The 23755-nt window shown below is 44.4% G+C and overlaps 1 protein-coding gene across 1 annotated transcript in view; it reads right to left on the reverse strand.

Moving 5' to 3' along the window:
• The window catches only part of LOC137518962 (nucleotide sugar transporter SLC35D2-like), a 140403-nt gene that overhangs the window by 16796 nt on the left and 99852 nt on the right, over window positions 1-23755 (reverse strand). The window contains exons 11-12 of the mRNA XM_068237472.1: window positions 15795-15873; window positions 10336-10418 (exon numbers count right to left, since the gene is read on the reverse strand). Coding sequence (XP_068093573.1) covers window positions 10336-10418; window positions 15795-15873 — 162 coding nt within the window. The remainder of the gene's footprint in view (window positions 1-10335; window positions 10419-15794; window positions 15874-23755) is intronic.

Consider the following 23755-nt stretch of genomic DNA (forward strand, 5'->3'; position numbering starts at 1 on the left):
GGTAGAAAAGCACACATGTGAGAATTGACACCCATCAACGATTCCTCTGGCAACAATATGGAGAATGATGCTGTACAGACACATCCCTAGGGCCTTGAGGCTAGCAATGTGTGCTGTTGCTATGGGGGAGGGGGGTGGGGGGGGGCAGAGGGACAAACATCAGTGGATGATGGCGCAGCTTCAATTGGTCAGTACCCACCTGTGACTGATGTTGCCCATCGTGAATCAGGAACCCATCCCTCAGACAACATCGCTGGGCTATTGCTGACAGATGTGAAGTCAGTTGTTTAGCTGACGACACACTGTGTTGCTATGGGGGGGCGGACACAATGGAGTGACACGTGCATGATGGCATGCAGCGGGCGGGAGAGCGGTGTGCATAAAAGAATCAACCGTCACTCAGGTGAGTTGATCCGGTTGGTGGAACACTTGCGGGGTGGTGGCTAGGGACTACTGTACACTGAGGCAGTCATTATCGGTTTAGTCATGTGTGTGTAGCTTAAGTCAGGCGATAATCTGGGATATACAATATTTGATTAACTGATTTAAGGCTTCAAGGATAATAATGTTATCTTTAAAGACGGTAGGATAGCCTGGCTTTACCCAGAAAAAAGACTATTTATTATTATTGACAGAACTGGAAATGTAAAAACTCATCATGTAAGGTTTCTTAAACTTGGTCCACTGTACAGAGTGTTTTTAATATCTGAAATAATCTTTTTTTTTATATTAATGTAGACTCAAATCAAAAGGAAATGTTATTTTCAGATGATTTGCAAATAACATGTAACTAGGGAGACACTTACATTTAATACATTTTTGAGTTCTCCTTTAACGAGACATTGTGGTGACATATAATAGAGTGCACTACGTTATTCAGGATACCCATTTTTGCATTCATTTTCCTGGTTTCGGCAACAGAAACTCTTCCTATACTATATATTGCTGTATGGTGTGTAGCCCCACTCTCTCAGTGATACTTAGCCTAGGCTGTTTAGGTGTTTAGAATTCTCCTTTTAGAACATTCTTGGAGACCAGGGCCCATATGCAATTCACTTTTTCACCTGTGTTTTCTCCTAGGAGATATTTTGAAACTTGTCAATAAAATGCAGTTTAAACTACCAGTAAGCAAACAAATACTCAAAATAACTTTGATAGTACTTTTTACCTACTTTTTGATACTTTTTACATTGCAAAGTGCTAAAACGTTATTTTAAATTAAAGATGAAAAATTATCTCCTAGGAGAAAACTAAGGTGAAAAAGTGAATTGCATATGGCCCCAGGAATTATGTTCAATGGCTCCAGAATTACAACAACATTCCGCAGAGTTGCACCTGCCAGGACTAAAGATGTCACCGCCTGTCATAAATTTCAGAATGTAAATCAAGGTGAGGAAATATTTTACAAAGAGCAAACATGGACTAAATAATTTATAAATTAACTACTTAATCACGGAGCATTTTTTTCCCTTATGGACCAAAGCAATTTTCACATGTCAGCACTCCCCCCCCTTTCATTCGCTAATAACTGTATCACTAGTTATCACAACTACATTATCTATATTTTATTTTTTTGTTGCCATCAATTAGGCTTTCGTTGGTTGGTACATTTTGCTAAGAATTATTTTATTCTAACTGCATATTAAAAGGAAAAATAAGAAAAAAAATATGAAAAAATTCATTATTTTGCAGTTTTGGGCCATTTTAGTTTTTAAAAAAAATGTGCTACTGTGGATAAAACCCATATATTTTATTTGGCCATTTGTCCCGGCTAATAGAATGTTAAATTATGTCCTTAGCACAATGTATGGCGACAATATGTTATTTGGAAATAAAGGTGTATTTTTTCAGTTTTGTGTCCATCACTAAGTACAAGCCCTTACAGTGGGATGCGAAAGTTTGGGCAACCTTGTTAATCGTCATGATTTTCCTGTATAGATCGTTGGTTGTTACAATAAAAAATATCAGTTAAATATATCATATAGGAGACACACACAGTGATATTTGAGAAGTTAAATTAAGTTTATTGGATTTATAGAAAGTATATATATTGAAAGTGCAATAATTGTTTAAATAAAATTAGGCAGGTGCATACATTTGGGTACTGTTGTCATTTTATTGATTCCAAACCCTTTAGAACTAATTATTGGAACTCAAATTGGCTTGGTAAGCTCAGTGACCCCTGACATACATACACAGGTGAATCCAATTATAAGAAAGAGTATTTAAGGGGGTCAATTGTAAGTTTCCCTCCTCTTTTAACTTTCTCTGAAGAGTAGCAACAAGGTGGTCTCAAAACAACTCTCAAATGACCTAAAGACAAAGATCGTTCACTATCATGGTTTAGGGGAAGGATACAGAAAGCTGCCTCAGATATTTCGTACAGCTGTGATAAGATAGAAGAAAGGACGGGAGGAAAAGCCAGGAGCCCAATCTAGTGCAGTATTGTGAGTTTAAGGTGGTAATTTTAGTGTAGATCTTATATGGTTGTACTCACAAAGTTGGGTTGCAAGCCAGGCAACCACTTAATATGCATGCAGGGAAGTACCGTCCCTGCTCGGCCTTGTCCTTGGATGGTCGCAACTCCTTCAAAAAGTCCACTTGCCAAAGTGGTAACCCCAACCCGGGGTGAAACGTCAGACAGAAATAGGTAGGAGGCGCCCGTGACGGACAAGTATTGTATTAAGCGACTACTTAAAACATTAATTACCAGCAAATCTGGTGATAACAAGTAAAGGATGGTCCTACCTTAATAAAGCAGTCCATCCATTAGGTAGTGTAAAGAAAAAATTAGCTTTATTGGGCACTTTAGAAATGACAACGCGTTTCGCAGAACAACCGCTTCATCAGGTCGAGTGGTGTGCCCTAAAAAACATGTACACACACAGAGCACTTGAGATAATACATAATCACCATTACATAACATTAAAAATTCTACAGTAAAATCATTCAAAGTTAATGCTATATATAAATGATCAGCCAAAATTACAATGTATGAACCAAATACCTTTGTTGACCCACTTGGGATTTCACATGGGATTTTTTTTTGTTTTGTTTTGTTTTGTTATATATAGCATTAGCTTTGAATGATTTCACTGTAGAATTTTTAATGTAATGTAATGGTGATTATGTATTATCTCAAGTGCTCTGTGTGTGTACATGTTTTTTAGGGCACACCACTCGACCTGATCAAGCGGTTGTTCCGCGAAACGCGTTGTCATTTTTAAAGTGCCCAATAAAGCTATTTTTTTCTTTACACTACCTAGTGGATGGACTGCTTTATTAAGGTAGGACCATCCTTTACTTGTTATCACCAGATTTGCTGGTAATTAATGTTTTAAGTAGTCGCTTAATACAATACCTGTCCGTCACGGGCGCCTCCTACCTATTTCTGTCTGCCTCAGATATTTCAGCTGTCTGTTTACACAGTTAGGTACATATTGAGGGAATGGAAAACCACAGGCTCAGTTCAAGTCAAGGCTCAGAGTGGCAGACCAAGAAAAATCTCAGATAAACAGAAGCAGAGGCGTAGCTAGGGTTTTCAGCACCCGGGGACAAAGACTATTAATGCGCCCCCTAAGGCGAAGGGGCGTGGCCAAATGTGGGCGTGGTTATGGGTGGAGCCAAAAGTACATGGAGGTTAGCAGGCTCACGCTCACCCATTATCCCTCAGTATGTACCTTCCAGCATGTTCCAAGACAAATTCAGCAATCATGAGCCCCCCCCCATCAAGACAAATTCCGCAATCATGAGCAAACATGAGGCCCCCAACATGACCAACTCAGCAATCATGAGGCCCCCAACAAGACAAATTTAGCAATCATGAGGCCCCCAACAAGACAAATTTAGCAATCATGAGGCCCCCAACAAGACAAATTCAGCAATCATGAGGCCCCTAACAAGACAAATTCAGCAATCTTGAGGCCCCCAACAAATCATGAGGCCCCCAACAAGACAAATTCAGTAACCATGAGGCCCCCAACAAGACAAATTCAGCAGTCATGAGGCACATAAATAGACAGCATTTCACATAAATAGGCAGAATGCCCCCTTAATATTGTAGACACCTCTAACCTGGCAGCAGTTCCCCAAAATACACTCAATCTGACAGCAGTGGTTCCCCAAAAATAGGTAGCCCCAGGTCTATAGGTGTCCCCAGAATAGGTGGCCAGCAGTATAGATGTCCCCAGAACAGGTAGCCAGGGGTAGAGATGTCCACAGAACAGCTAGCCAGGGGAATAATATGTGCCCAGTATATATAGTCAGGGGTATATGTGCCCAGTATATATAGTCAGGGGTATATGTGCCCAGTATATGTAGTCAGGGTTATATGTGCCCAGTATATGTAGCCAGGGGTATAATATGTGCCCAGTATATATAGTAAGGGGTATATGTGCCCAGTATATGTAGCCAGGGGTATATATGCCCAGTATATGTAGCCAGGGGTATATGTGCCCAGTATATGTAGCCAGGGGTATATATGCCCAGTATATGTAGCCAGGGGTATATGTGCCCAGTATATGTAGCCAGGGTTATAATATGTGCCCAGTATATATAGTCAGGGGTATATGTGCCCAGTATATATAGTCAGGGGTATATGTGCCCAGTATATGTAGCCAGGGATATATGTGCCCAGTATATGTAGCCAAGGGTATATGTGCCCAGTATATGTAGCCAGGGGTATAATATGTGCCCAGTATATATAGTCAGGGGTATATGTGCCCAGTATATATAGTCAGGGGTATATGTGCCCAGTATATATAGTCAGGGGTATATGTGCCCACTATATGTAGCCAGGGGTATATACACCCAGTATATGTAGTTAGGGGTATATGTGCCCAGTATATGTAGTTAGGGGTATATGTGCCCAGTATATGTAGGCAGGGGTATATGTGCCCAGAGTAGGTAGCCAGGGGTATATGTGCCCAGTATATGTAGTTAGGGGTATATGTGCCCAGTATATGTAGGCAGGGGTATATGTGCCCAGAGTAGGTAGCCAGGGGTATATGTGCCCAGTATATGTAGTTAGGGGTATATGTGCCCAATATATGTAGGCAGGGGTATAGGTGCCCAGAGTAGGTAGCCAGGTGTATATGTGCCCAATATATGTAGTTAGGGGTATATGTGCCCAATATATGTAGGCAGGGGTATAGGTGCCCAGAGTAGGTAGCCAGGTGTATATGTGCCCAATATATGTAGGCAGGGGTATAGGTGCCCAGAGTAGGTAGCCAGGTGTCCCCCTCCCCAGCAGAAGGGGAGCAGCGCAGAGAAGAGGGAGAGCTGTGAGCAGTGGTAGGGAAGGTGGGCAATCTCCCCCCTCCTTCCCTCACCTTAGGTGCTCTCCCTCCCTCGCTCTCCCCTCCATTACTGTCCGGGTGGCTCGTGGCTGGCAGCGGCGGATGGAACTTACCTCCGTCTCGTCGCAGCACTGGATGGATCTGCCGCTGCTCTGGTCAGAGCAGCGGCTGCGGGACCCGAACTTCCGGCCGGCGCTGGAGCGAGACGGAGGTGAGTTCCGCCCTCCACTGCCAGCCACGAGCCACCCGGACAGTAATGGAGGGGAGAGAGAGGGAGGGAGAGCACCTAAGGTAAGGGAAGAAGGGGGGTGATTGCCCCCCTTCCCTGCCGTCCGCACAGCTCTCCCTCTTCTCTGCGCTGCTCCCCTCCCCCCCCCCCAAAAGAAAGAAAAAAAAACCCCGCAGCTCAGCTAGGCGGAGGGCGCCCTTGGGGACCCAGCGCCCCGGGGCACTTGTCCTACCCCGACCCCCCCTAGCTCCACGTTTGAACAGAAGCTATGAATGGCGAGAACAGTCAGAGTCAACCCATAGACCAGCACCAAAGACCTACAACACCATATTACTGCAGATGGAGTCACTGTGCATCGCTCAACCATTCTGCACACTTTACACAAGGAGATGCTGTATGCGAGAGTGATGCAGAGGAAGTCTTTTCTCTGTCCACAGCACAAACAGAGCCGCTTGAGGTATGCTAAAGCAAATTTGGACAAGCCAACTTCATTTTGGAATAAGGTGCTGTGAACTGATGAAACTAAAATTGAGTTATTTGGGCATAACAAAGGGTGTTATGCATGGAGGAAAAACAACACACCATTCCAAGAAAAGCACCTGCTACCTACAGTAAAATATGGTGGTGGTTCCATCATGCTGTGGAGCTGTGTGGCCAGTGCAGGTACTGGAAATCTTGTCAAAGATTGGATTCCACTCAGTATCAGCAGACTCTGGAGACCAATGTCCAGGAATCGGTGACAAAGCTGAAGCTGCGCCGGGGCTGGATCTTTAAACAAGACAATGACCCTGAACACTGCTCAAAATGCACTAAGGCATTCATGCATAGAAACAAGTACAATATTCTGGAATTGCCATCTCAGTCCCCAGACCTGAATATAATTGGAAATCTGGGGTGTGAGTTAAAGAGAGCTGTCCATGCTTGGAAGCCATCAAACCTGAATGAACTAGAGATGTTTTGTAAAATGGGATGGTCCAAAATACCTTCATCCAGAATCCAGACTCTCATTGGAACCTACAGGAAGCGTTTAGAGGCTGTAATTTCTGCAAAAGGAGGATCTACTAAATATTGATTTCATTTCTTTTTTGTGGTGTCCAAATTCATGCACCTGCCTAATTTTGTTTAAAAAATTGTTGCATACTTTCTATAAATCCAATAAACTTTATTTCACTCAAATATCACCGTGTGTGTCTCCTATATGATGTTTTTAACTGACATTTTTTATTGTAACAACCAACAATTTATACAGGAAAATCATGACGATTAACAAGATTGCCCAAACTTTCGCATCCCACTATATTTGCAAAAAAAATCCCCAAAACAGCAATATACCCTTGTGACATACATATTACATAAGTTAAGTCCCTAAGGTAACTATTTATGTATTTTTTTTTAAATGTAATTTATTCTTTTTAAATATGCAAATGTTTTATTTTGGTAACTATGGGAGAGTGGGGGATGTAAGGAGTTAGTTTTAATGAGGAATATATATATTTTTCTTTAATTTAATGTATTAGGATGTCATTTTACTATTTTGCGACTAGATGCCCCCCCCTCCCCCCAGGTTATTCGTTGGTCAGGACCGGATTTAAGCCAAGGCCACGTAGGCTATGGCCTATGGCACCAGAGGATAAAGGAGCGGGTGGGCAGCAGGCTATACTAGGGAAGGTGGGAAGAGTCACCTGGCTACCTATATTGGAGGGAGGGGTGGTCAACAGGCTAACTTTATGGAAGGTCATATGGATTCTTATTCTAGAGGAAAGGTGGGGAGGGGTCATCAGGTTATCAGGCTATCTAAACTGGAGGGGGGGGAGGGTTATCTGGCTACCTATATTGATGTGAGGGGAAGGGTCATCTGGCTGACTATAATAAAGGGAAGGTTCAACGGGCTACTTATACTGGAGGGAGGGGGAAGAGTCACCTCAATACCTAAATTCGAGGGGGGGAGGGGACATCTCGTTACCTATACTGAAGGGGGGCGGCTGCTGACAGTGGCCTTGGGCGGTAAAGAGTCAAAATCCGGCCCCGTCCTTGGTACCGTTAGTGTTAAGGTATGTACAATATATATGCACTCCTAGAACAGATATAGTCTATCAAAACACACAACTGGTTAATATTCTAAAAATATAAGCAATATTACTAATTAGGTTATTTTCACTATAGTTCCTCTAAGAGCCTTATTACATTTTGTATTGCTTTTTTCCCATTTGGTTATGCTTTCATGCAGTACAATATAAGTAAAACATATTACATTCCAACTATAGACAATTACAATTCAGAAGCCAATCAGTAGAGATGGCTCGAACCTCCGATTTTTGGTTCGCGAACCTCAAACGCCAACTTGCGCAAAAGTTCGGTTCGTGCGAACTTTTGCAAACAGCAATAGACGTCAATGGGGAGGCGAACTTTGAAAACTACAAACATTTATGCTGGCCACAAAAGTGATGGAAAAGATGTTTCAAGGGGTCTAACACCTGCGTTTTTGCATGGTGGAGTGAGATACACGCCAAAAGTCCCCGGGAAAAATCTGTATTTGACGCACAGCAGCAATTAAGGGGAAAAATCACATTGCATGCTAAATTGGAGGCCTAAGGTGCTTTCAAACATCTTGCATGTGTATACATGGATCAGGGAGTGTAATTAGTGTACTGCTTCACACTGATAGACCTAACTCACTGTGTAACGCACTGCAAACAGCTGTTTGTGTAGTGACAGCCGTGCTGGACTGGTGCGCACCATGGCCAGAGTGCAGCCGATAGCGGTTTTCAAGCCCATATGATCGCCGGGCTGAGGTATCTCAATGATAGAACAACATTGACTGTCCAGCTGATCGAATTTGGTCTGTCCACAATGAAGCAATGACCTTATTATCTTGGGTGTGCCCCCCCCCCCCCCCGAGACACTCATATATAGCCGGCGGTCATTGCTTCATTGTGATACGCAAGCCCCTTCACCGCAGCAAGGTAACAGTCACGAAGGGGAATTGACACATGTACATGCCTTTTGTTTTGTTGTTGCAGCTGCAGTGCAGCCAGAGAAATTAGGCAGGCATGTAAACGCACCAGAAAAATTATTATAGCGGCCGCTGCTAGCCTTAAAAATTCAGGAATCCGTCTGGAGTCCTGGACCCTGTTGGTGGTGGCAGAGAAGGCAGTCAAACGCCCTGCAGACAGAGATGCTCTGTGGGGACCGACTTAGTCTTGGGGCAGGCAGTCACACGGCGTGCAGGCAGAAATGCTGTGTGTGGGGACTGACTTAGTCTTCGGGCAGGCCTGACCGTGCTTTGCACACCACGTGGTCCTTGACCCAACGCTGTGTGCCAGAGATGACACCACTTGCCTTTCAACATCACGGTACAGTTTGGGTATCACCTTTTTTGAGAAATAATTGCGGCCTGGTATCTTCCACTGCGGTGTGTGGCTTTGCTTTTGTGTGCTGCTTTTCCTCAGGTGGAAATCCCATTGCAGTTTGTGCTTTGTGATCATGTGCCTTCGTATGGAAGTTTTCCCTACGTGGGTCGTGGTCTTTCCATGGCTCAATTTTTGGTGGCAGAGAGTACAGATGGCATTGCTCTCATCTGAGGCAGACACACAAAAAAATGTCCACACCGCTGAGCCCTGGGATGATGGCACTTTGGTGGTGGCGGCCGACTGAGTGTTAAGTAGGGTGCCAAAATCAGAGCAGGAGGAGGAAGATATGTCATGCTTCTGTGCGGAAGCTGAGGAAGATGAGGTGTTCTGTGTTAAATAGTCAACTACGTCCTGACAATCTTGGGGGTTGATGGCACGCGCCTTCTGAACACTGTACTTTGGTCGACGGCCGCACAAAATCACAACAGCACGACCGCGAACAGACCTGCCAGGTGGCCTGCTTCTGCCTCTTTTGCCCATATTGGGGGGGATGAAGTGAAAGGTATGCACTGACTTGACTATGTGCAGTCACACAGGTGCAGTGAACAGGTATGCAGTGACTGGTATCAATACAATGTGCAGCTGTCACACACACAGGTACCGTGAACAGGTGCAGTGACTGGTGGTATATAACACTGTGTGCGCTCACGTAGGTAGGTGCACTGAACAGGTGGGTATGCAGTGATTGGTATTACAAATGTGCAGCTGTCACACACACAGGTAGTCCCTTTAAATGTGCTGGGCCTGGCAGTGGCACAGTAGGAATTACCAAGGGGCCAAGGGCCAGCTGACTGACAGGGCTATATATGCAACACAAGTCTCTGTGGGACACACACACACACAAAAAATAGATCACAAGAACAACATTAGCTCTCAAAAGAGCTGTTGAGGGGTGCTTTTTAGCAATAAGTATCAGCAAGGAACAAGCTAACAAGCCTAACAAGAGCCTAACTAAGCTATCCCTATGTCAGCAGCCAGGTTCTCTCCCTTCTCTAATTACTGCAGCCACACGAGTGAGTGAAAAGGCTGACGCTGCCTGCGTTTTATAAGGGGGGGGGGTGCTCCAGGAGGGAGTGTAGCCTGATTGGCTACCTTATGTCTGCTGACTGTGATGTAGAGGGTCAAAGTTGACCCTAATGATGTAGTATAGGGGGAGCGGCTCCTACGCGCATATAGTTCACGGTTCACAGCGAGCGCGAACCTTCGAATTTCGCGTGAATCGGTTCGCGGTCGAACTGTTCGGGCCATCTCTACCAATCAGACAAACCCAGTAGCCACAATTAAGATGATGTGTGTTTTCTTTTGGAATCTATAGTAGCTCCTGGCCAGAGATTTGTCAAACCTGATGTATTAAGTAACTGAAATGCTAAACATTCAAGCATGATCAACATATACTTACCAAATATTTAATCCTATAAAATTTAACCAAGAAAAAGTATAATCTCCAATCACAAAAATCCCAATATAAGCGATGGCTATATTCTGTAGGGGAAAAAAAAATGTCAGTGAAATTGCAGCACATCTAAAACCTTTAAATGTTCAGACTGAAATGCAAATGAAAAAGAATGATTGCCAGTGGGCAAACTAGAGACTCAGGGGCGTAGCAATAGGGGTTGCAGAGGTTGCGACTGCATCAAGGCCCTTGGGCCAGAGGGGCCCCAGAGGGCCCTCCCTCAACTACAGTATTAGCTCTCTATTGGTCCTGTGCTCTTAATAATCACTTCTATAGATGCTTTGAATAGTGGTAATCATTAACAAACTGTTCCCCATCCCCTTCTTGCACCTCTGACACTGTAGTTGCCATTGACAGGTTTTGGGGTGCCATATCAATTGTTATGTATAGAGTGCTTGGGGCGGCCCATTGTAAAACTTGCAACGGGGCCCACAGCTCCTTAGCTACACCATTGTAGAGACTGTAGGGGAAGGAAAAAAAAATAATGATCCCTAATCAAAGAAACAAATATTTCATTAACATGTGCAAGCCAACAATAAGTTATTCACAATGCACATAGTGCTAACTATATTCCCAATCTGTAATTTTGTAAGTCTTACAAAAAAGAGCGGACTCGAGTCCTTGTGAGCTGTGCTAATTATAAGACTGTGCTAACAACAGAGCCTCAAAAAAGGTAAGAAATACGTGGATATGTGGAGAAAGTTTGGACAGTTAAATCATCACGCCCAGCAGACCCAGGTAGTGGGAGTCATAGACCATGTAATGTGTAGAACTTTGTCACCCTCCTGATTTGCTGCCCTGGCATGCTGGTCATCACCTTGCACTTGCACATAAAATTATTGTATGTAACATGTAATAGCTCGTTTTAGATGAACCTGGGTCCTCACCTTTTTTGGGGGATGAAATTACATACCTACTGGGTGTTGAACTAGCAATGCTATTCACTAATGATTGTCCATTATTGTAAGAATGTTGTTATGCCCCGGAGATATAGTTCTCCATAGAACAGAATAGGCTGACTGGCACTCTGGCAGTAGCCAAGCACGTGCCATGAACAGTGATTACTCCTTAACCTCTTCTGGACCTTCATGAATGAAATCTACACCCTGTTTGTGATCTGTTATTCCTGCCAGGGTATAGATTTCACTTATCACCACCATGCAATCTCATTGATATCACCGTTTGCTCCATCGTTTGTGTCGTTGCACCTGCTCGTTCTGCTGTCACGCTGACAAGCAGAGCTTCTGGATCCGGGACAGAGTCACTGTAATCACTGTGCAAAATAGGAAGAAGACCGTTCTGGTCTTAAAGAGGCTAAATATGTCCGGCGCAAAACTAGTTAAGTTGTCGCCTGAAAAAATAATTAATGCACACATGAACTGATATGTGAAATGATGAAGTGACGTGAATTTATGAACATGACTTTTCTCATGCAACAACACCTGCAATTAATTATCTCTTGGGTTTATTTTCAGTTCAGGTTTAGTTTAATAATCATCTCCAAGATTACAGCAGCGCTCAATTGTACATAAATATTATGCAATTAATAATATACAATTCTCCTTATATAGTAATTAGGCAAGTCCTATGGGACAGTTAACGCCCTCAACCCGGGCGGATGGCTCTAGTCAGATACGTGCAGAATCTTCAAGTTGTAGGACAAATTTTGTAGTAGCGCTCAGTAACAGTCCATTAAACTTCAAAAAATAGCTGTGAGGTTCCCCCCCTTCCCCATTCATAAAGCAACTCACCGGATGTTGCGGCCAGGATCGGCCCGTTAACGCCTCTGGGGTATAAGCAGGGTCGGACTGGGCCACAGTAGTACAGTTTTTTCCCTCGGTGGGCCCCGCCTCCAGGTCTCTGGTGGGCCCCCCCTCCTTGTCTGACAGAGCTCCAATTGCTGCCTGCAGCACTAAAATTATCTTCTCAGTGCTGTAATCACTCATGCTGAGAGTAGTGGCATAGCAAGGAGCTGTGGGCCTTGATGCAAATTTACAATGGGGCCCCCCAAGCACTCTATACATAACAATTGATACGACGCACCAAAACCTGCCAATGGCAACTACAGTGTCAGAGGTGCAAGAAGGGGATGGGAAATAGCTTATTAATGATTACCACTGTTCAAAGTATCTATAGAAGTGATTATTATGAGCAAAGGACCAATAGAGAGGTAATACTGTAGTTGAGGGAGGGCTCTTCAGGGCCCCTTTGGCCCAAGGGCCCGGATGCGGTCACAACCTCTGCAACCTCTGCGGTTGCAACCTCTGCAAAGTAGGACATTACTTTATATTGAAGGAGGGGACTCTATGAAAAGTTTTGCTGGGCAGCAGTGTCTCTGAATTACAATGCTGCTAAGATCATGTACATTTGGCCCTGTCCATAATACATCATGACCACGCCCACCTTCCGGTGCATGGTCAGGCCCTTTTTTCACCGCAATCATGGGATGTGTGGGCCCTAGGTGTCCCAGTCCGACCCTGGGTATAAGGCCACCCCACTGCCTCCAACCAGCAACCACCAACCGCTCACAATCCTCTGTAAATATGAAGAGAGGCCTCCATAGTGTAAAAGTGCCTTTTATTATGATAAAATGGTGACATACACCTTAAAAATAGTCCACGGACCAATAGTATAAAAATGGTGACATACACCTTTAAAAACAAATATACAAAGACCCTTGAGTGTATTACAGGGGTCGCGTTATGTGTCATAGGCTATGCCCAGGGCAAGGGGGGTGTGTATGACCTACACCACGGATTATCACCGCTCACCGCCCGCTCAATTCGCTGCTGCCACTCCACGCTATAGTATTTAACGCCAGCCACGTCCAGTCAGTGTCACGTGATACGTTGTCGCTCCGTAGCTCCACCCTACATGTTACGTTGCCACTGCAACTCATCAAGAGCTACGGAGCCTCCGATGTGACAAGATTTTAATAAGGAGACGCATGCAAATTAGCCTCCCCTACGTCCAGTCCGCATGCTATACATAGCGTAATCACACACTGCGCTCCCTTTACAGAAGGAGCAACAATAAACAATACACAATTGGCCATCATTGCCATATACTTCACAGCCACAAGAATAAGAGGGGTAGAGAAACTGGTGCCCAGTTGGAGAGGGTGTAACAAAGAAAGAGAAGTGTCAAAGCTGGAAACACAGTGGATCTTTAACATGGAAACACTATCACCAAAGGGCCTTAACATCGAGATAGATTTGAACTGCTTCATAAGTTACAGTTAGGGTTTAATCATGACCTGGGGGATTGGGTGTGGGGGGAGGGGATATGGTATGCTTGCTGAACATGCTAGCGATCTGGGAAATTGTTCCTCAATGGATGCTGTATGTTTTACAGGAGCCCCGCCCCCACAGATATCACGATGGCACTGGTCTTTGACTTGGTGGAATCTAAGGAATCTAAGAGGATCAATAGCGAACTGTGTATTGGTCATTATGATCGGTAAGCCTGTGAGGCAACTGGTAGCCTTGGCAGGTAAGTTAACCAATAATTCCACGAATCCCCCTACAAGATAATTCTTATTAGACCCCTTGTTAGGTGAGTGTGGTGGTACCCGGGTAGATAGGGTAACACACATACCTTGGTTCTTACCCGCCTAGGTTACTATCACTTTAAAATAGTCGGAAGTAACACTAATGACTATATATGTTTGCGTAAGAATTAATTATGTGTGATGATGAATAATATGTCCTGATATCATTCATATTGAATTGTTTTTTTCTTCTTTATATTATAAAGTAAAATCACCAATATTAGGATCTTGGCTGCAGTAAGGTGTTATGGTGCGATTTCAGAAGTTATTGATTAATGCCTAGTTGCTGCAACTTAGTTAATCCCAATAATATTTTAAGCCTGTTTTTGGAATATAAATATGTGTGAGGTTCACTGTGAAGTGAATTTTGTCCCACACTAGTGAAGAATACTCATATTAAACTTATATTGAATGCAAAACTATGTAATCAATGTTCACAGTGGGAATATGGTTGCAGTAGCGCATTAGAAAATAAGTTTATTTATTTAATTTTATGACTCTTATTCTTGTGGCTGTGAAGTATATGGCAATGATGGCCAATTGTGTATTGTTTATTGTTGCTCCTTCTGTAAAGGGACCGCAGTGTGTGATTACGCTATGCATAGCATGCGGATTGGCAGTAGGGGAGGCTAATTTGCATGCGTCTCCGTAACCTAGTCGCATCCCAGGCTCCGTAGCCCCTGATGAGTTGCCGTGGCAACGTAACGCGTAGGCGGAGCTACGAAGCGACGACTTAGCACTTGACACTGGCTGGACACACTGGTGTTACACACTATAGTGTGGAGTGGCAGTGGCGGATTGAGCAGGCGGTGAGCGGCGATAATCCGTGGTGTAGGTCATACACACCTCCCTTGCCCTGGGCATAGTCTATGACACATAACGCGACCCCTGTAATACACTCAAGGGTCTTTGTGCATTTGTTTTTAAAGAGAACCCAAGGTGGGTTTCTGACATGAATATTAGGAAACAGAAGCTGGTTCTGTATACAATGCCCAGCCTCTGTGTCCGTATATCGCCGCTCCCTGCCTGCGTCCCTTCCTTCCCTGCCTCCGTAAGCTTCATCCAATTTTTAAGGTGTATGTCACCATTTTTTTGTAATAAAAAGCACTTTTACACTATGGATGCCTCTCTTCATATTTACAGAGGACTGTGAGCGGTTGGTGATTGCCGGGTTGATCTTATACCCCAGAGGCGTGAATGGGCCGATCCTGGCCGCAACATCCAGTGAGTTGCTTTATTGGGGGGTGGGGGACCTCGCAGATATTTATTGAAGTTAGTTTAATAATCATTTTAGAGATGCTTGCTGAACTTGTTTACAAATGCAGAGCCAATTTATATTTAAACAATATGTGTGGATTTATCAGACACACAGGTGCTAAAGACTAAACAGAATTTTAAGGCAAACTATAACACTGACAGTTGAATCTAGAAATGTCCTGCTCTGTCCCAGAAAAACTGTCAAAAATAAAAGAGTTTCACTTACCTGGGGCTTCTACCAGCCCCCTGCAGCCGTCCTGTGGCGGTCCTCAACTATCCTGCATACCCCCACTGCCAGCTAGTTTCGTTTTCACTGACTCAGAGTCGACGGGCCACTGTGCTTGCACAGCCCTGGCAATGAACGTATCCTTTGCGTCGATGTCCGCAATAGCGTCCTGCACCTGTGGGCGTTCGGACATGGCTTAGCCCAGGGGCGGGGCTTAATCAGGCGCATGGCACCCCCCAGGACCAATGGCACTCAAGCCATTTTAATATAACAATTCATGAACCAAAATATTAGCCTCATCATTCTTAAGGGGCCCATTATCAGCATTCTAGAAAAATAACCAAAAAAACTATTACGTCACTTTGCGTGTACCTTAAGTGAACCAATGATTGTAGTGGTCAGAGCTGAGTTGTAGTAACTGCAGAGTACTGTTCCATAGAGCAATAAAAATCTATGACATAACAAAATGAGAGAACATGATGTTAGTTCCTGGAAAATGAAGCATCGGTTTATTCTCCAACAAAATACTCTGATAATTAAGACTCACATCTTTCTACTGAAAATATGTCTGTTTCAGCAGACTTATTTCCAATAGAGTATTCTAAGTATTCTAAAAGACTGCTAATCACTACTAATCCAAGTGACTTCATTAGTTTCATCACTTATAGTGATGAATGCCGTCAAGAATATTCTAGAAGTCACACTGAATTTGTCTCATTCTACATACATCATAAAATGAAAAAAATGAAAACTTTCCTCATTAACAACATTAACAGATATTGGCATAGAAGCTCACTTATTTGACCCCATACACATCTCCTGACTCCTGGCCAAGCAATACTAGGAAGCTGTTACTCAGCTCCTCCCCTCTCCCGTTGCTTGGCTGTAAAGTGATTGTGGTCCCTACGGTCATTACTAATTGATGGGGTATTATACACATTAAATCAGTGTTCACAAAAATCAATGAATTTCCTGCCTGTGCCCACAACACAGTTTTTAGACCTGATAAGATATGTGATGCTGGTACTCACAGTCATGGGCAGCGATTGGAGGTTTATAAGGGACAGAGAGAAGCATAGGACATCTTTTTGGCCAGTAGACTGTAACTACAGCAGTTGTTGTGTATACAAAGAGACTGCAGGCAATAGGAAATCACATATAAACAATTAATGGTCAATTTCTCATGTCAGGGGAAAAATCAGCAGTGTATGGTTGCATAAATGGTGAGTCACTTTGGAACTGGTATTTTCCACAAATCCAATTATATAGATCCTTTCCATAGAGTGCTTTTCTAAATTATAAAGGAAATGCAGAGAATCCCCCGTGAGGAGATGGACTAGTACAAAACCTGTCAGATTTCACTGCCCACTGTAAGCAACAGCAGCATAGAAGAAAAGTAATTTATGGTGCATTTTACTCTAGGAGTAATGCACTTATAAATACTGTTCAGAGTATTTTCAATCTGTTGGTCCTTAACCACTTGAGGACCACAGTCTTTTCGCCCCTTAAGGACCAGAGCCTTTTTTTCCATTCAGACCACTGCAGCTTTCACGGTTTATTGCTCGGTCATACAACCTACCACCTACATACAACCTACAACCTCATACAACCTACCACCTAAATGAATTTTACCTCCTTTTCTTGTCACTAATACAGCTTTCTTTTGGTGCTATTTGATTGCTGCTGCGAGTTTTAGTTTTTATTATATTCACCAAAAAAGACATGAATTTTGTCAAAAAAATGACTTTTTTAACTTTCTGTGCTGACATTTTTCAAATAAAGTAAAATTTCCTATACATTTGAGCGTGAAAGTTATTCTGCTACATGTCTTTGATTAAAAAAAAAAAACATTCAGTGTATATTTATTGGATTGGGTAAAAGTTTTAGGGCTCGTTTCCACTAGTGCGGCGTGCGTCTCGTAGACGCACGCCGGCACTGAGCGGGTGGGCGGGATCGCAGGCGATTCCCATCAGCCGTGCCATGCACGGCTATGGGAATCGCAGCCTCCGCCGCGAATTCTGTGGGGGTTTCCGGCCGAATCGCTACTGCAAGCGATTCGGCCGGCGGCGCCGTTATCCCCTATGGCAGAGTTTCCCCGCGCGATTTGCCTGCGGGGAAACTCTGCGGATTCGCGGCCGTTTCCGCGAGAGTGGAAACGGGCCCATAGCGTTTACAAACTATGGTGCCAAAAGTGAATTTTCCCATTTTAAAGCATCTCTGACTTTTCTGACCACCTGTCATGTTTCATGAGGTGCTAAAATTCCAGGATAGTATAAATACCCCCCAAATGACCCCATTTTGGAAAGAAGACATCCCAAAGTATTCAGTGAGAGGCATGGTGAGTTCATAGAAGATTTTTTTTTGTCACAAGTTAGCGGAAAATGACACTTTGTGACAAAAAAAAAAGTTTCAATTTCTTCTAACTTGCGACAAATAAAAAAATGAAATCTGCCACAGACTCACTATGCTCCTCTCTGAATACCTTGAAGTGTCTACTTTCCAAAATGGGGTCATTTGTGGGGTGTGTTTACTGTCCTGGCATTTTGGGGGGTGCCTAATTGTAAGCACCCTTGTAAAGCCTAAAGATGCTCATTGGACTTTGGGCCCCTTAGCGCAGTTAGGCTGCAAAAAAGTGCCACACATGTGGTATTGCTGTACTCAGGAGAAGTAGTATAATGTGTTTTGGGGTGTATTTTTACACATACCCATGCTGGGTGGGAGAAATATCTCTGTAAATGAAAATTTTTTGATTCGTTTTACACACAATTTTCCATTTACAGAGATATTTCTCCCACTCAGCATGGGTATGTGTAAAAATACACCCCAAAACGCATTATGCTACTTCTCCTGAGTACGGCGATACCACATGTGTGGCACTTTTTTGCACCCTAACTGCGCTAAGGGGCCCAAAGTCCAATGAGTGCCTTTAGGATTTCACAGGTCATTTTGCGACATTTGGTTTCAAGACTACTCCTCGCGGTTTAGGGCCCCAAAAATGCCAGGGCAGTATAGGAACCCCACAAATGACCCCATTTTAGGAAGAAGACACCCCAAGGTATTCCGTTAGAAGTATGGTGAGTTCATAGAAGATTTTTTTTTTTGTCACAAGTTAGCAGAAATTGATTTGAATTTCTAATTTCTAATGTCATTTCCTATACTGTCATTTTCCTATACTGCCCTGGCATTTTAGGGGCCCTAAACCGTGAGGAGTAGTCTTGAAACCAAATGTCGCAAAATGACCTGTGAAGTCCTAAAGGTACTCATTGGACTTTGGGCCCCTTAGCGCACTTAGGGTGCAAAAAAGTGCCACACATGTGGTACCGCCCTACTCAGGAGAAGTAGTATAATGTGTTTTGTGGTGTATTTTTACACATACAGATGCTGGGTGGGAGAAATATCTCTGTAAATGACAATGTTTTGATTTTTTTTTACACACAATTGTCCATTGTAATGATCCGCTCAGCTGCCTGCGCAGGCAGGCAGCTTTTTGACCACTGTTCAGGTCTTCATTCTGCAGGTCTCTGGAAAAGAGACCTTTTGTCAGTTTTGCAGCTTGCTGCTGCTGAGGAATTTACATACGTTTGTCATGCAAATTGCCTAGCCACATCCTTTGTAGGCTGGCTCTATATATACTATGTGATTCCACAGTACTTCGCTAGTCATAAGGGTTTGTCCTGTGAAACACTCCTGGAGTGTCAGCCATGCTTATTGTTTAAAGATTAGCTATTAGAGTAATTCCTGGGACTGCACTAGGCATCCTTGCTAGAGCAGTCAGGATTGTATTATTTGTATTGCCTGTTCTGTCTGTCTGTGGGGTGCTAACCAGAGCAGCGGTTGTTACTGGTAGGCCCTTCTGTTCATCTGTCTGTCGTACTTGGATCGCACTTGCTCTGGCGGAAAGAGCAGTGGATCCAGCTCACTCTGTTTCTATACTTGGATCACACTCGCTCTGGCGGAAAGAGCAGTGGATCCTGCTAAGCTCTCTTGCTATGCTCAGATCGCACTAGCCTCTAGCGGTAGGGGCTGTGGATCCTTCTGATCTGCTTCTTGGAGTATAGCTGGAGCAGCGGTTGCTACCAGCTATCTCATCGCCCTGTTTCGATACTTGGATCGCACTCGCTCTGGCGGTAAGAGCAGTGGATCCTGCTAGCTCTGTTACTTTACCTGGATCGCACTCGCTCTGGCGGAAAGAGCAGTGGATCTTTCCTATCCTGTTTCCCGTTCATCTGTCTGTCTTGTCTGAGACGAACGCTTGCTGTAGCCTCGGTGAGGTAACCGTTAAGCAAGCGCTCGCGTTCTCTGTTTCATGTTTGGGTGGCGGGGGTTAGTTTGGCGTGCTTGTCTCTGTTGTGCTTAACACGCGGAGACCACGCTGTAACGTGTTCGCTGTTGCGAATGAGTGCGGTGTTCGCGTTTAGATAGCGTTTGTTGTTTTCCTTATCTTCTCATTGTATGGTTTGCTGTACCTTTGCTACTCTCGTCCCCTGGCTTGTTTAAACCTTGTGTCACCTCTGGCAATCGCCTCTCTACTCAATAGACTTCAATGGGGAGGCGAACTTTGAAAACTAGAAACATTTATGCTGGCCACAAAAGTGATGAAAAAGATGTTTCAAGGGGTCTAACACCTGGAGGGGGGCATGGCGGAGTGGGATAGATGCCAAAACTCCCCGTCAAAAGTCAGGATTTGACGCACAGCAGCGTTTTAAGGGCAGAAATCTAATTTTATTGCTAAATTGGAGGCCTAAAGTGCTTTAAAACATCTTGCATGTGTATATATCAATCTGGGAGTGTAATTAGTGTACTCATTCACACTGACAGACAAAATACACTGTGTAACGCACCGCAAACAGCTGTTTGTGTAGTAACGGCTGTGCTGGACTACTGCGCACCATGGCCAGAGTACAGGCGATAGCGGTTTTCAAGCCCATATGGTCGCTGGGCTGAGGTAGCTCAATGACAGAACAACCAGGCCAGTGCACACTTCAAGGTGTTTTTCCTATCCAGAAAAAAAACCTGACAGCAGTGAACCATAGTGTGGACTTATGGAAGTCACTGGTATGAGTTACAGACAACTCTACAAAAACATTGGAATGTTCTTTTATTAGATCCAAGAATAGAGAGATTAGTGGGGAATCGACCATAATTTAAAGAATTTATTGGTACGATCAGATTTTAATTCTAAACCAAAACAAACTTGGCTGAGCAATGTTTCTGCCAGATTTGGAATGATCCAGTGTGGTGGATGCAATGTATGCAAATATGTTGAAAGAACGAAATTTTTCAAAAATGTGAAAGGCGATAAGCGCTATGAGATACGTGACAACATAAACTGCAACTCTGAACGAGTAGTTTATTGCATTACCTGTCCCTGTGACTTGATGTATGTGGGGAAAACTAAGAGAAGACTCTGTGCCCGAATTGGCGAACATGTAAATAATATCGAGAACGCCACTAAGGATAGTCCCCTAGGCTTACATTTTGAAAGGTTCCACAATAAAGATCCTAAGGGTTTAAAGTTTAAGGGGATAATGAAACGAAGAATTCCGAAAAGAGGTGGCAATATAGAAAATGAATTATACAAAATAGAGGCTGGATGGATTTATCGTTTGGGAACAAGAATCCCATATGGACTGAATTCCGATCTTAACATGGCCTATTTTCTGCAATAATTCCTTAGTGCAACAAAGTTACTCTCAGGAAACTGTTTGAGAGCTAAACGCTGATAAACTTTGCTATTTTTATTATAAAGTCTGCTAGTGCATGCGCATGTAAAGGAAACCTCCCACACTGTTGTAAATATAAAGGAAGGATCACGAGGAAGCCAGCTATGCCACTGCTTTGAGAAAGCCCCGTGGGCGGGGCGAAACGCGTCAGAAGGAGGCGGCGAATCAGCACGGTGAGCGCTCACGCGGATGACCAGACGCATGGCCGCACAGCCGCTTGAACGGCGTCTTACAAAGAGCATACCACATGGTCCAGATCGGGAAGAGCCCTGGGAAGGGGAGCGGTGCGGATAGTAGGGACGCCTCTCCGCAAGCCCCCTGAAGTTGTGAAAACCCTGGCTGATAAGGTCTGACCTGTGTAGCCAGATACAGGCACCGATGGGTTGAAGTTTCCTCCCCACAGCAAAAACGCCACACAACCGTGAGTTAACAACAAGCAGCCACAGCGAGATGGTAAGACCACTGCCAGCTTGTTTCTATGTCCCCATGAACATTACATACACAGAGTCCAACCCTGTGATCAGTCAAAAAGCAGAAATTGTATCCAATTGAGACATTTACTCGCAGCAAGCGATTTAAAGAGGAATACATTCACAGAGATTGGAGTTTGCTCTGACAAAAATGGAGGACATAAGCATCTAAGTGTGTACTGCAGTTCAAACAACGATAGGAAGCTCGTACTGAGGCCTCGGTGTGCGTCGGTGGTGGGGCCACATATGACCAATTAAGATTGGTAGTCCGTCCATTTTTTGCATAGGCTGATGCTGGGTGATTTTGGACAGGGCATAAACCATCTTTTGGTCGGTGGTTAATTATAGATATAGGATTTGGTTTGACCGATGAAGATTGTGAGTGCTGCCCATTTTTGTGCATTGGTTTGAGGCCAGGCCACTTGGGCGTAATGGCACACAATCCTAGGTCTATGACTATTATCACTATAAGTGCTCACCATGCTGATTCATGTTTTTAGGCTAGTTTTTAAGTATTTTGTCCTTGTCTTGGCCAGAAATTGTTGTGGTATATGTCACATAATAAAATGTGTACCTTCAGGGGTGTTTCTAGCCACTTTGTCACTCCAGGCAAGAAAACCTGCGGCGCCCCCCCCCCCCCCCCCACACACACACACATAGTGCCAACCCTTATTCCACCCCCACCCCTGTGCTTGTGATCATGCAAGCTACTTTTTTCCACTGTCCATGTTCCGCCATCGGGAATGTAACACCATCATGACAAGAATCGCGCTGGCCGGCGATCGTATTTCTGCAAAAACCAAACCACGATCGAAGCGGCATAATGGAAAATGAGCACCACAATTTACATACGGTGCTCTTGCGTCTAGAAAAACGGCTACGATTCTCTTTTTGAATTGGATCACAGCCAGTGGAAAAGGGCCCTAACAACTCTGCTCACAGTGCCCAGCACAGCTTGCCCAATGCCCACCTACACCTAGTGACAGTCTGTCCAACTCACAACTAGAGATGGCCTGAACCGTTCGCCGGGCGAATCTCTCTGGGCCCTGTACTACTTCCGGGTCGCTATGACCTGGAGTAGTACGCCTACGTGGCCCGGCGGTGCGCAACCTAGTATCGCGCTCCTGTTGCCGGGCACTCTCTGCGCATGAGTGTGATGTCACTCACATGCGCAGAAAGTGCCCGGCAACAGGAGCGCTATACTAGGTTGCGCACCGCCGGGCCACGTAGGCGTACTACTCCAGGTCATAGCGACACGGTAGTACAGGGCCCAGATGTTCGCCAGCATCTCTGCTCACAACTCCCCCCCACTGAAATCTCAGGGCCAGCCAGGGGAGGGGGCACGCCACTCACTATGAGGGTCTTCCCTCTGCAGACTGTGTGCACACTGTGCAGCATGTGTGTCTCCCTCCCTCCGAGTCCTGCACAGACCCACACACAGCAGCAGGCATGATGCTATATTATTTAATCCATCCCAAAGAGGAGCCACTGCCTGTAAAGTGATATATGGGCGAGCGTGGGGGGGAGGGGAGGATGGGAATCAGGGCCAGCCAGGGGGGCATATAAAAAAATTATCAAGAGCTGCGAGCAGCAGAGGCAGAGGGCACTCACTGTGAGCCGGTGTCGCCTCTGCATTTGTGTAGCCAAGTCAGCCAGCGATAGCCCTGGTGCGTCACAGTGCCTTCAACCATGTGTGCATACCTCCCAACATTTTGAGATGAGAAAGAGGGACACTCAAGCCACACCCCTACTCATGCCCCCGACACACCCCTAGTCACGCTCCCGACACACCCCTAGTCACGCTCCCGACACACCCCTGAGCACGCCTATCATAAACATTTTGTAGGAAAAATGTTTTATAATTCAAACCACACTGATTCCTTCTATCCTGGTTCATTTCCCTTCATATTAACATTTAAAAATAAAAAAATACATCAATTTAAAGGATGGGAATCAAGTTTACAGTAAATTACACACTTTTTCAGTAGAAAAAATTAGCAGGGACAGGGTTCTCAAAGAGGGACAGTTGGGAGCTATGTTACGCACAGTGGCTTACACATTGCACAAAGAACACACTTACACACATTGCAAAGACAATACTCTTACACACATTGCACAGACAGTACACTTACACACAGTG

The sequence above is a fragment of the Hyperolius riggenbachi genome, chromosome 1, assembly GCF_040937935.1.
Source record: "Hyperolius riggenbachi isolate aHypRig1 chromosome 1, aHypRig1.pri, whole genome shotgun sequence".
Taxonomy (NCBI): Eukaryota; Metazoa; Chordata; class Amphibia; order Anura; family Hyperoliidae; genus Hyperolius; species Hyperolius riggenbachi.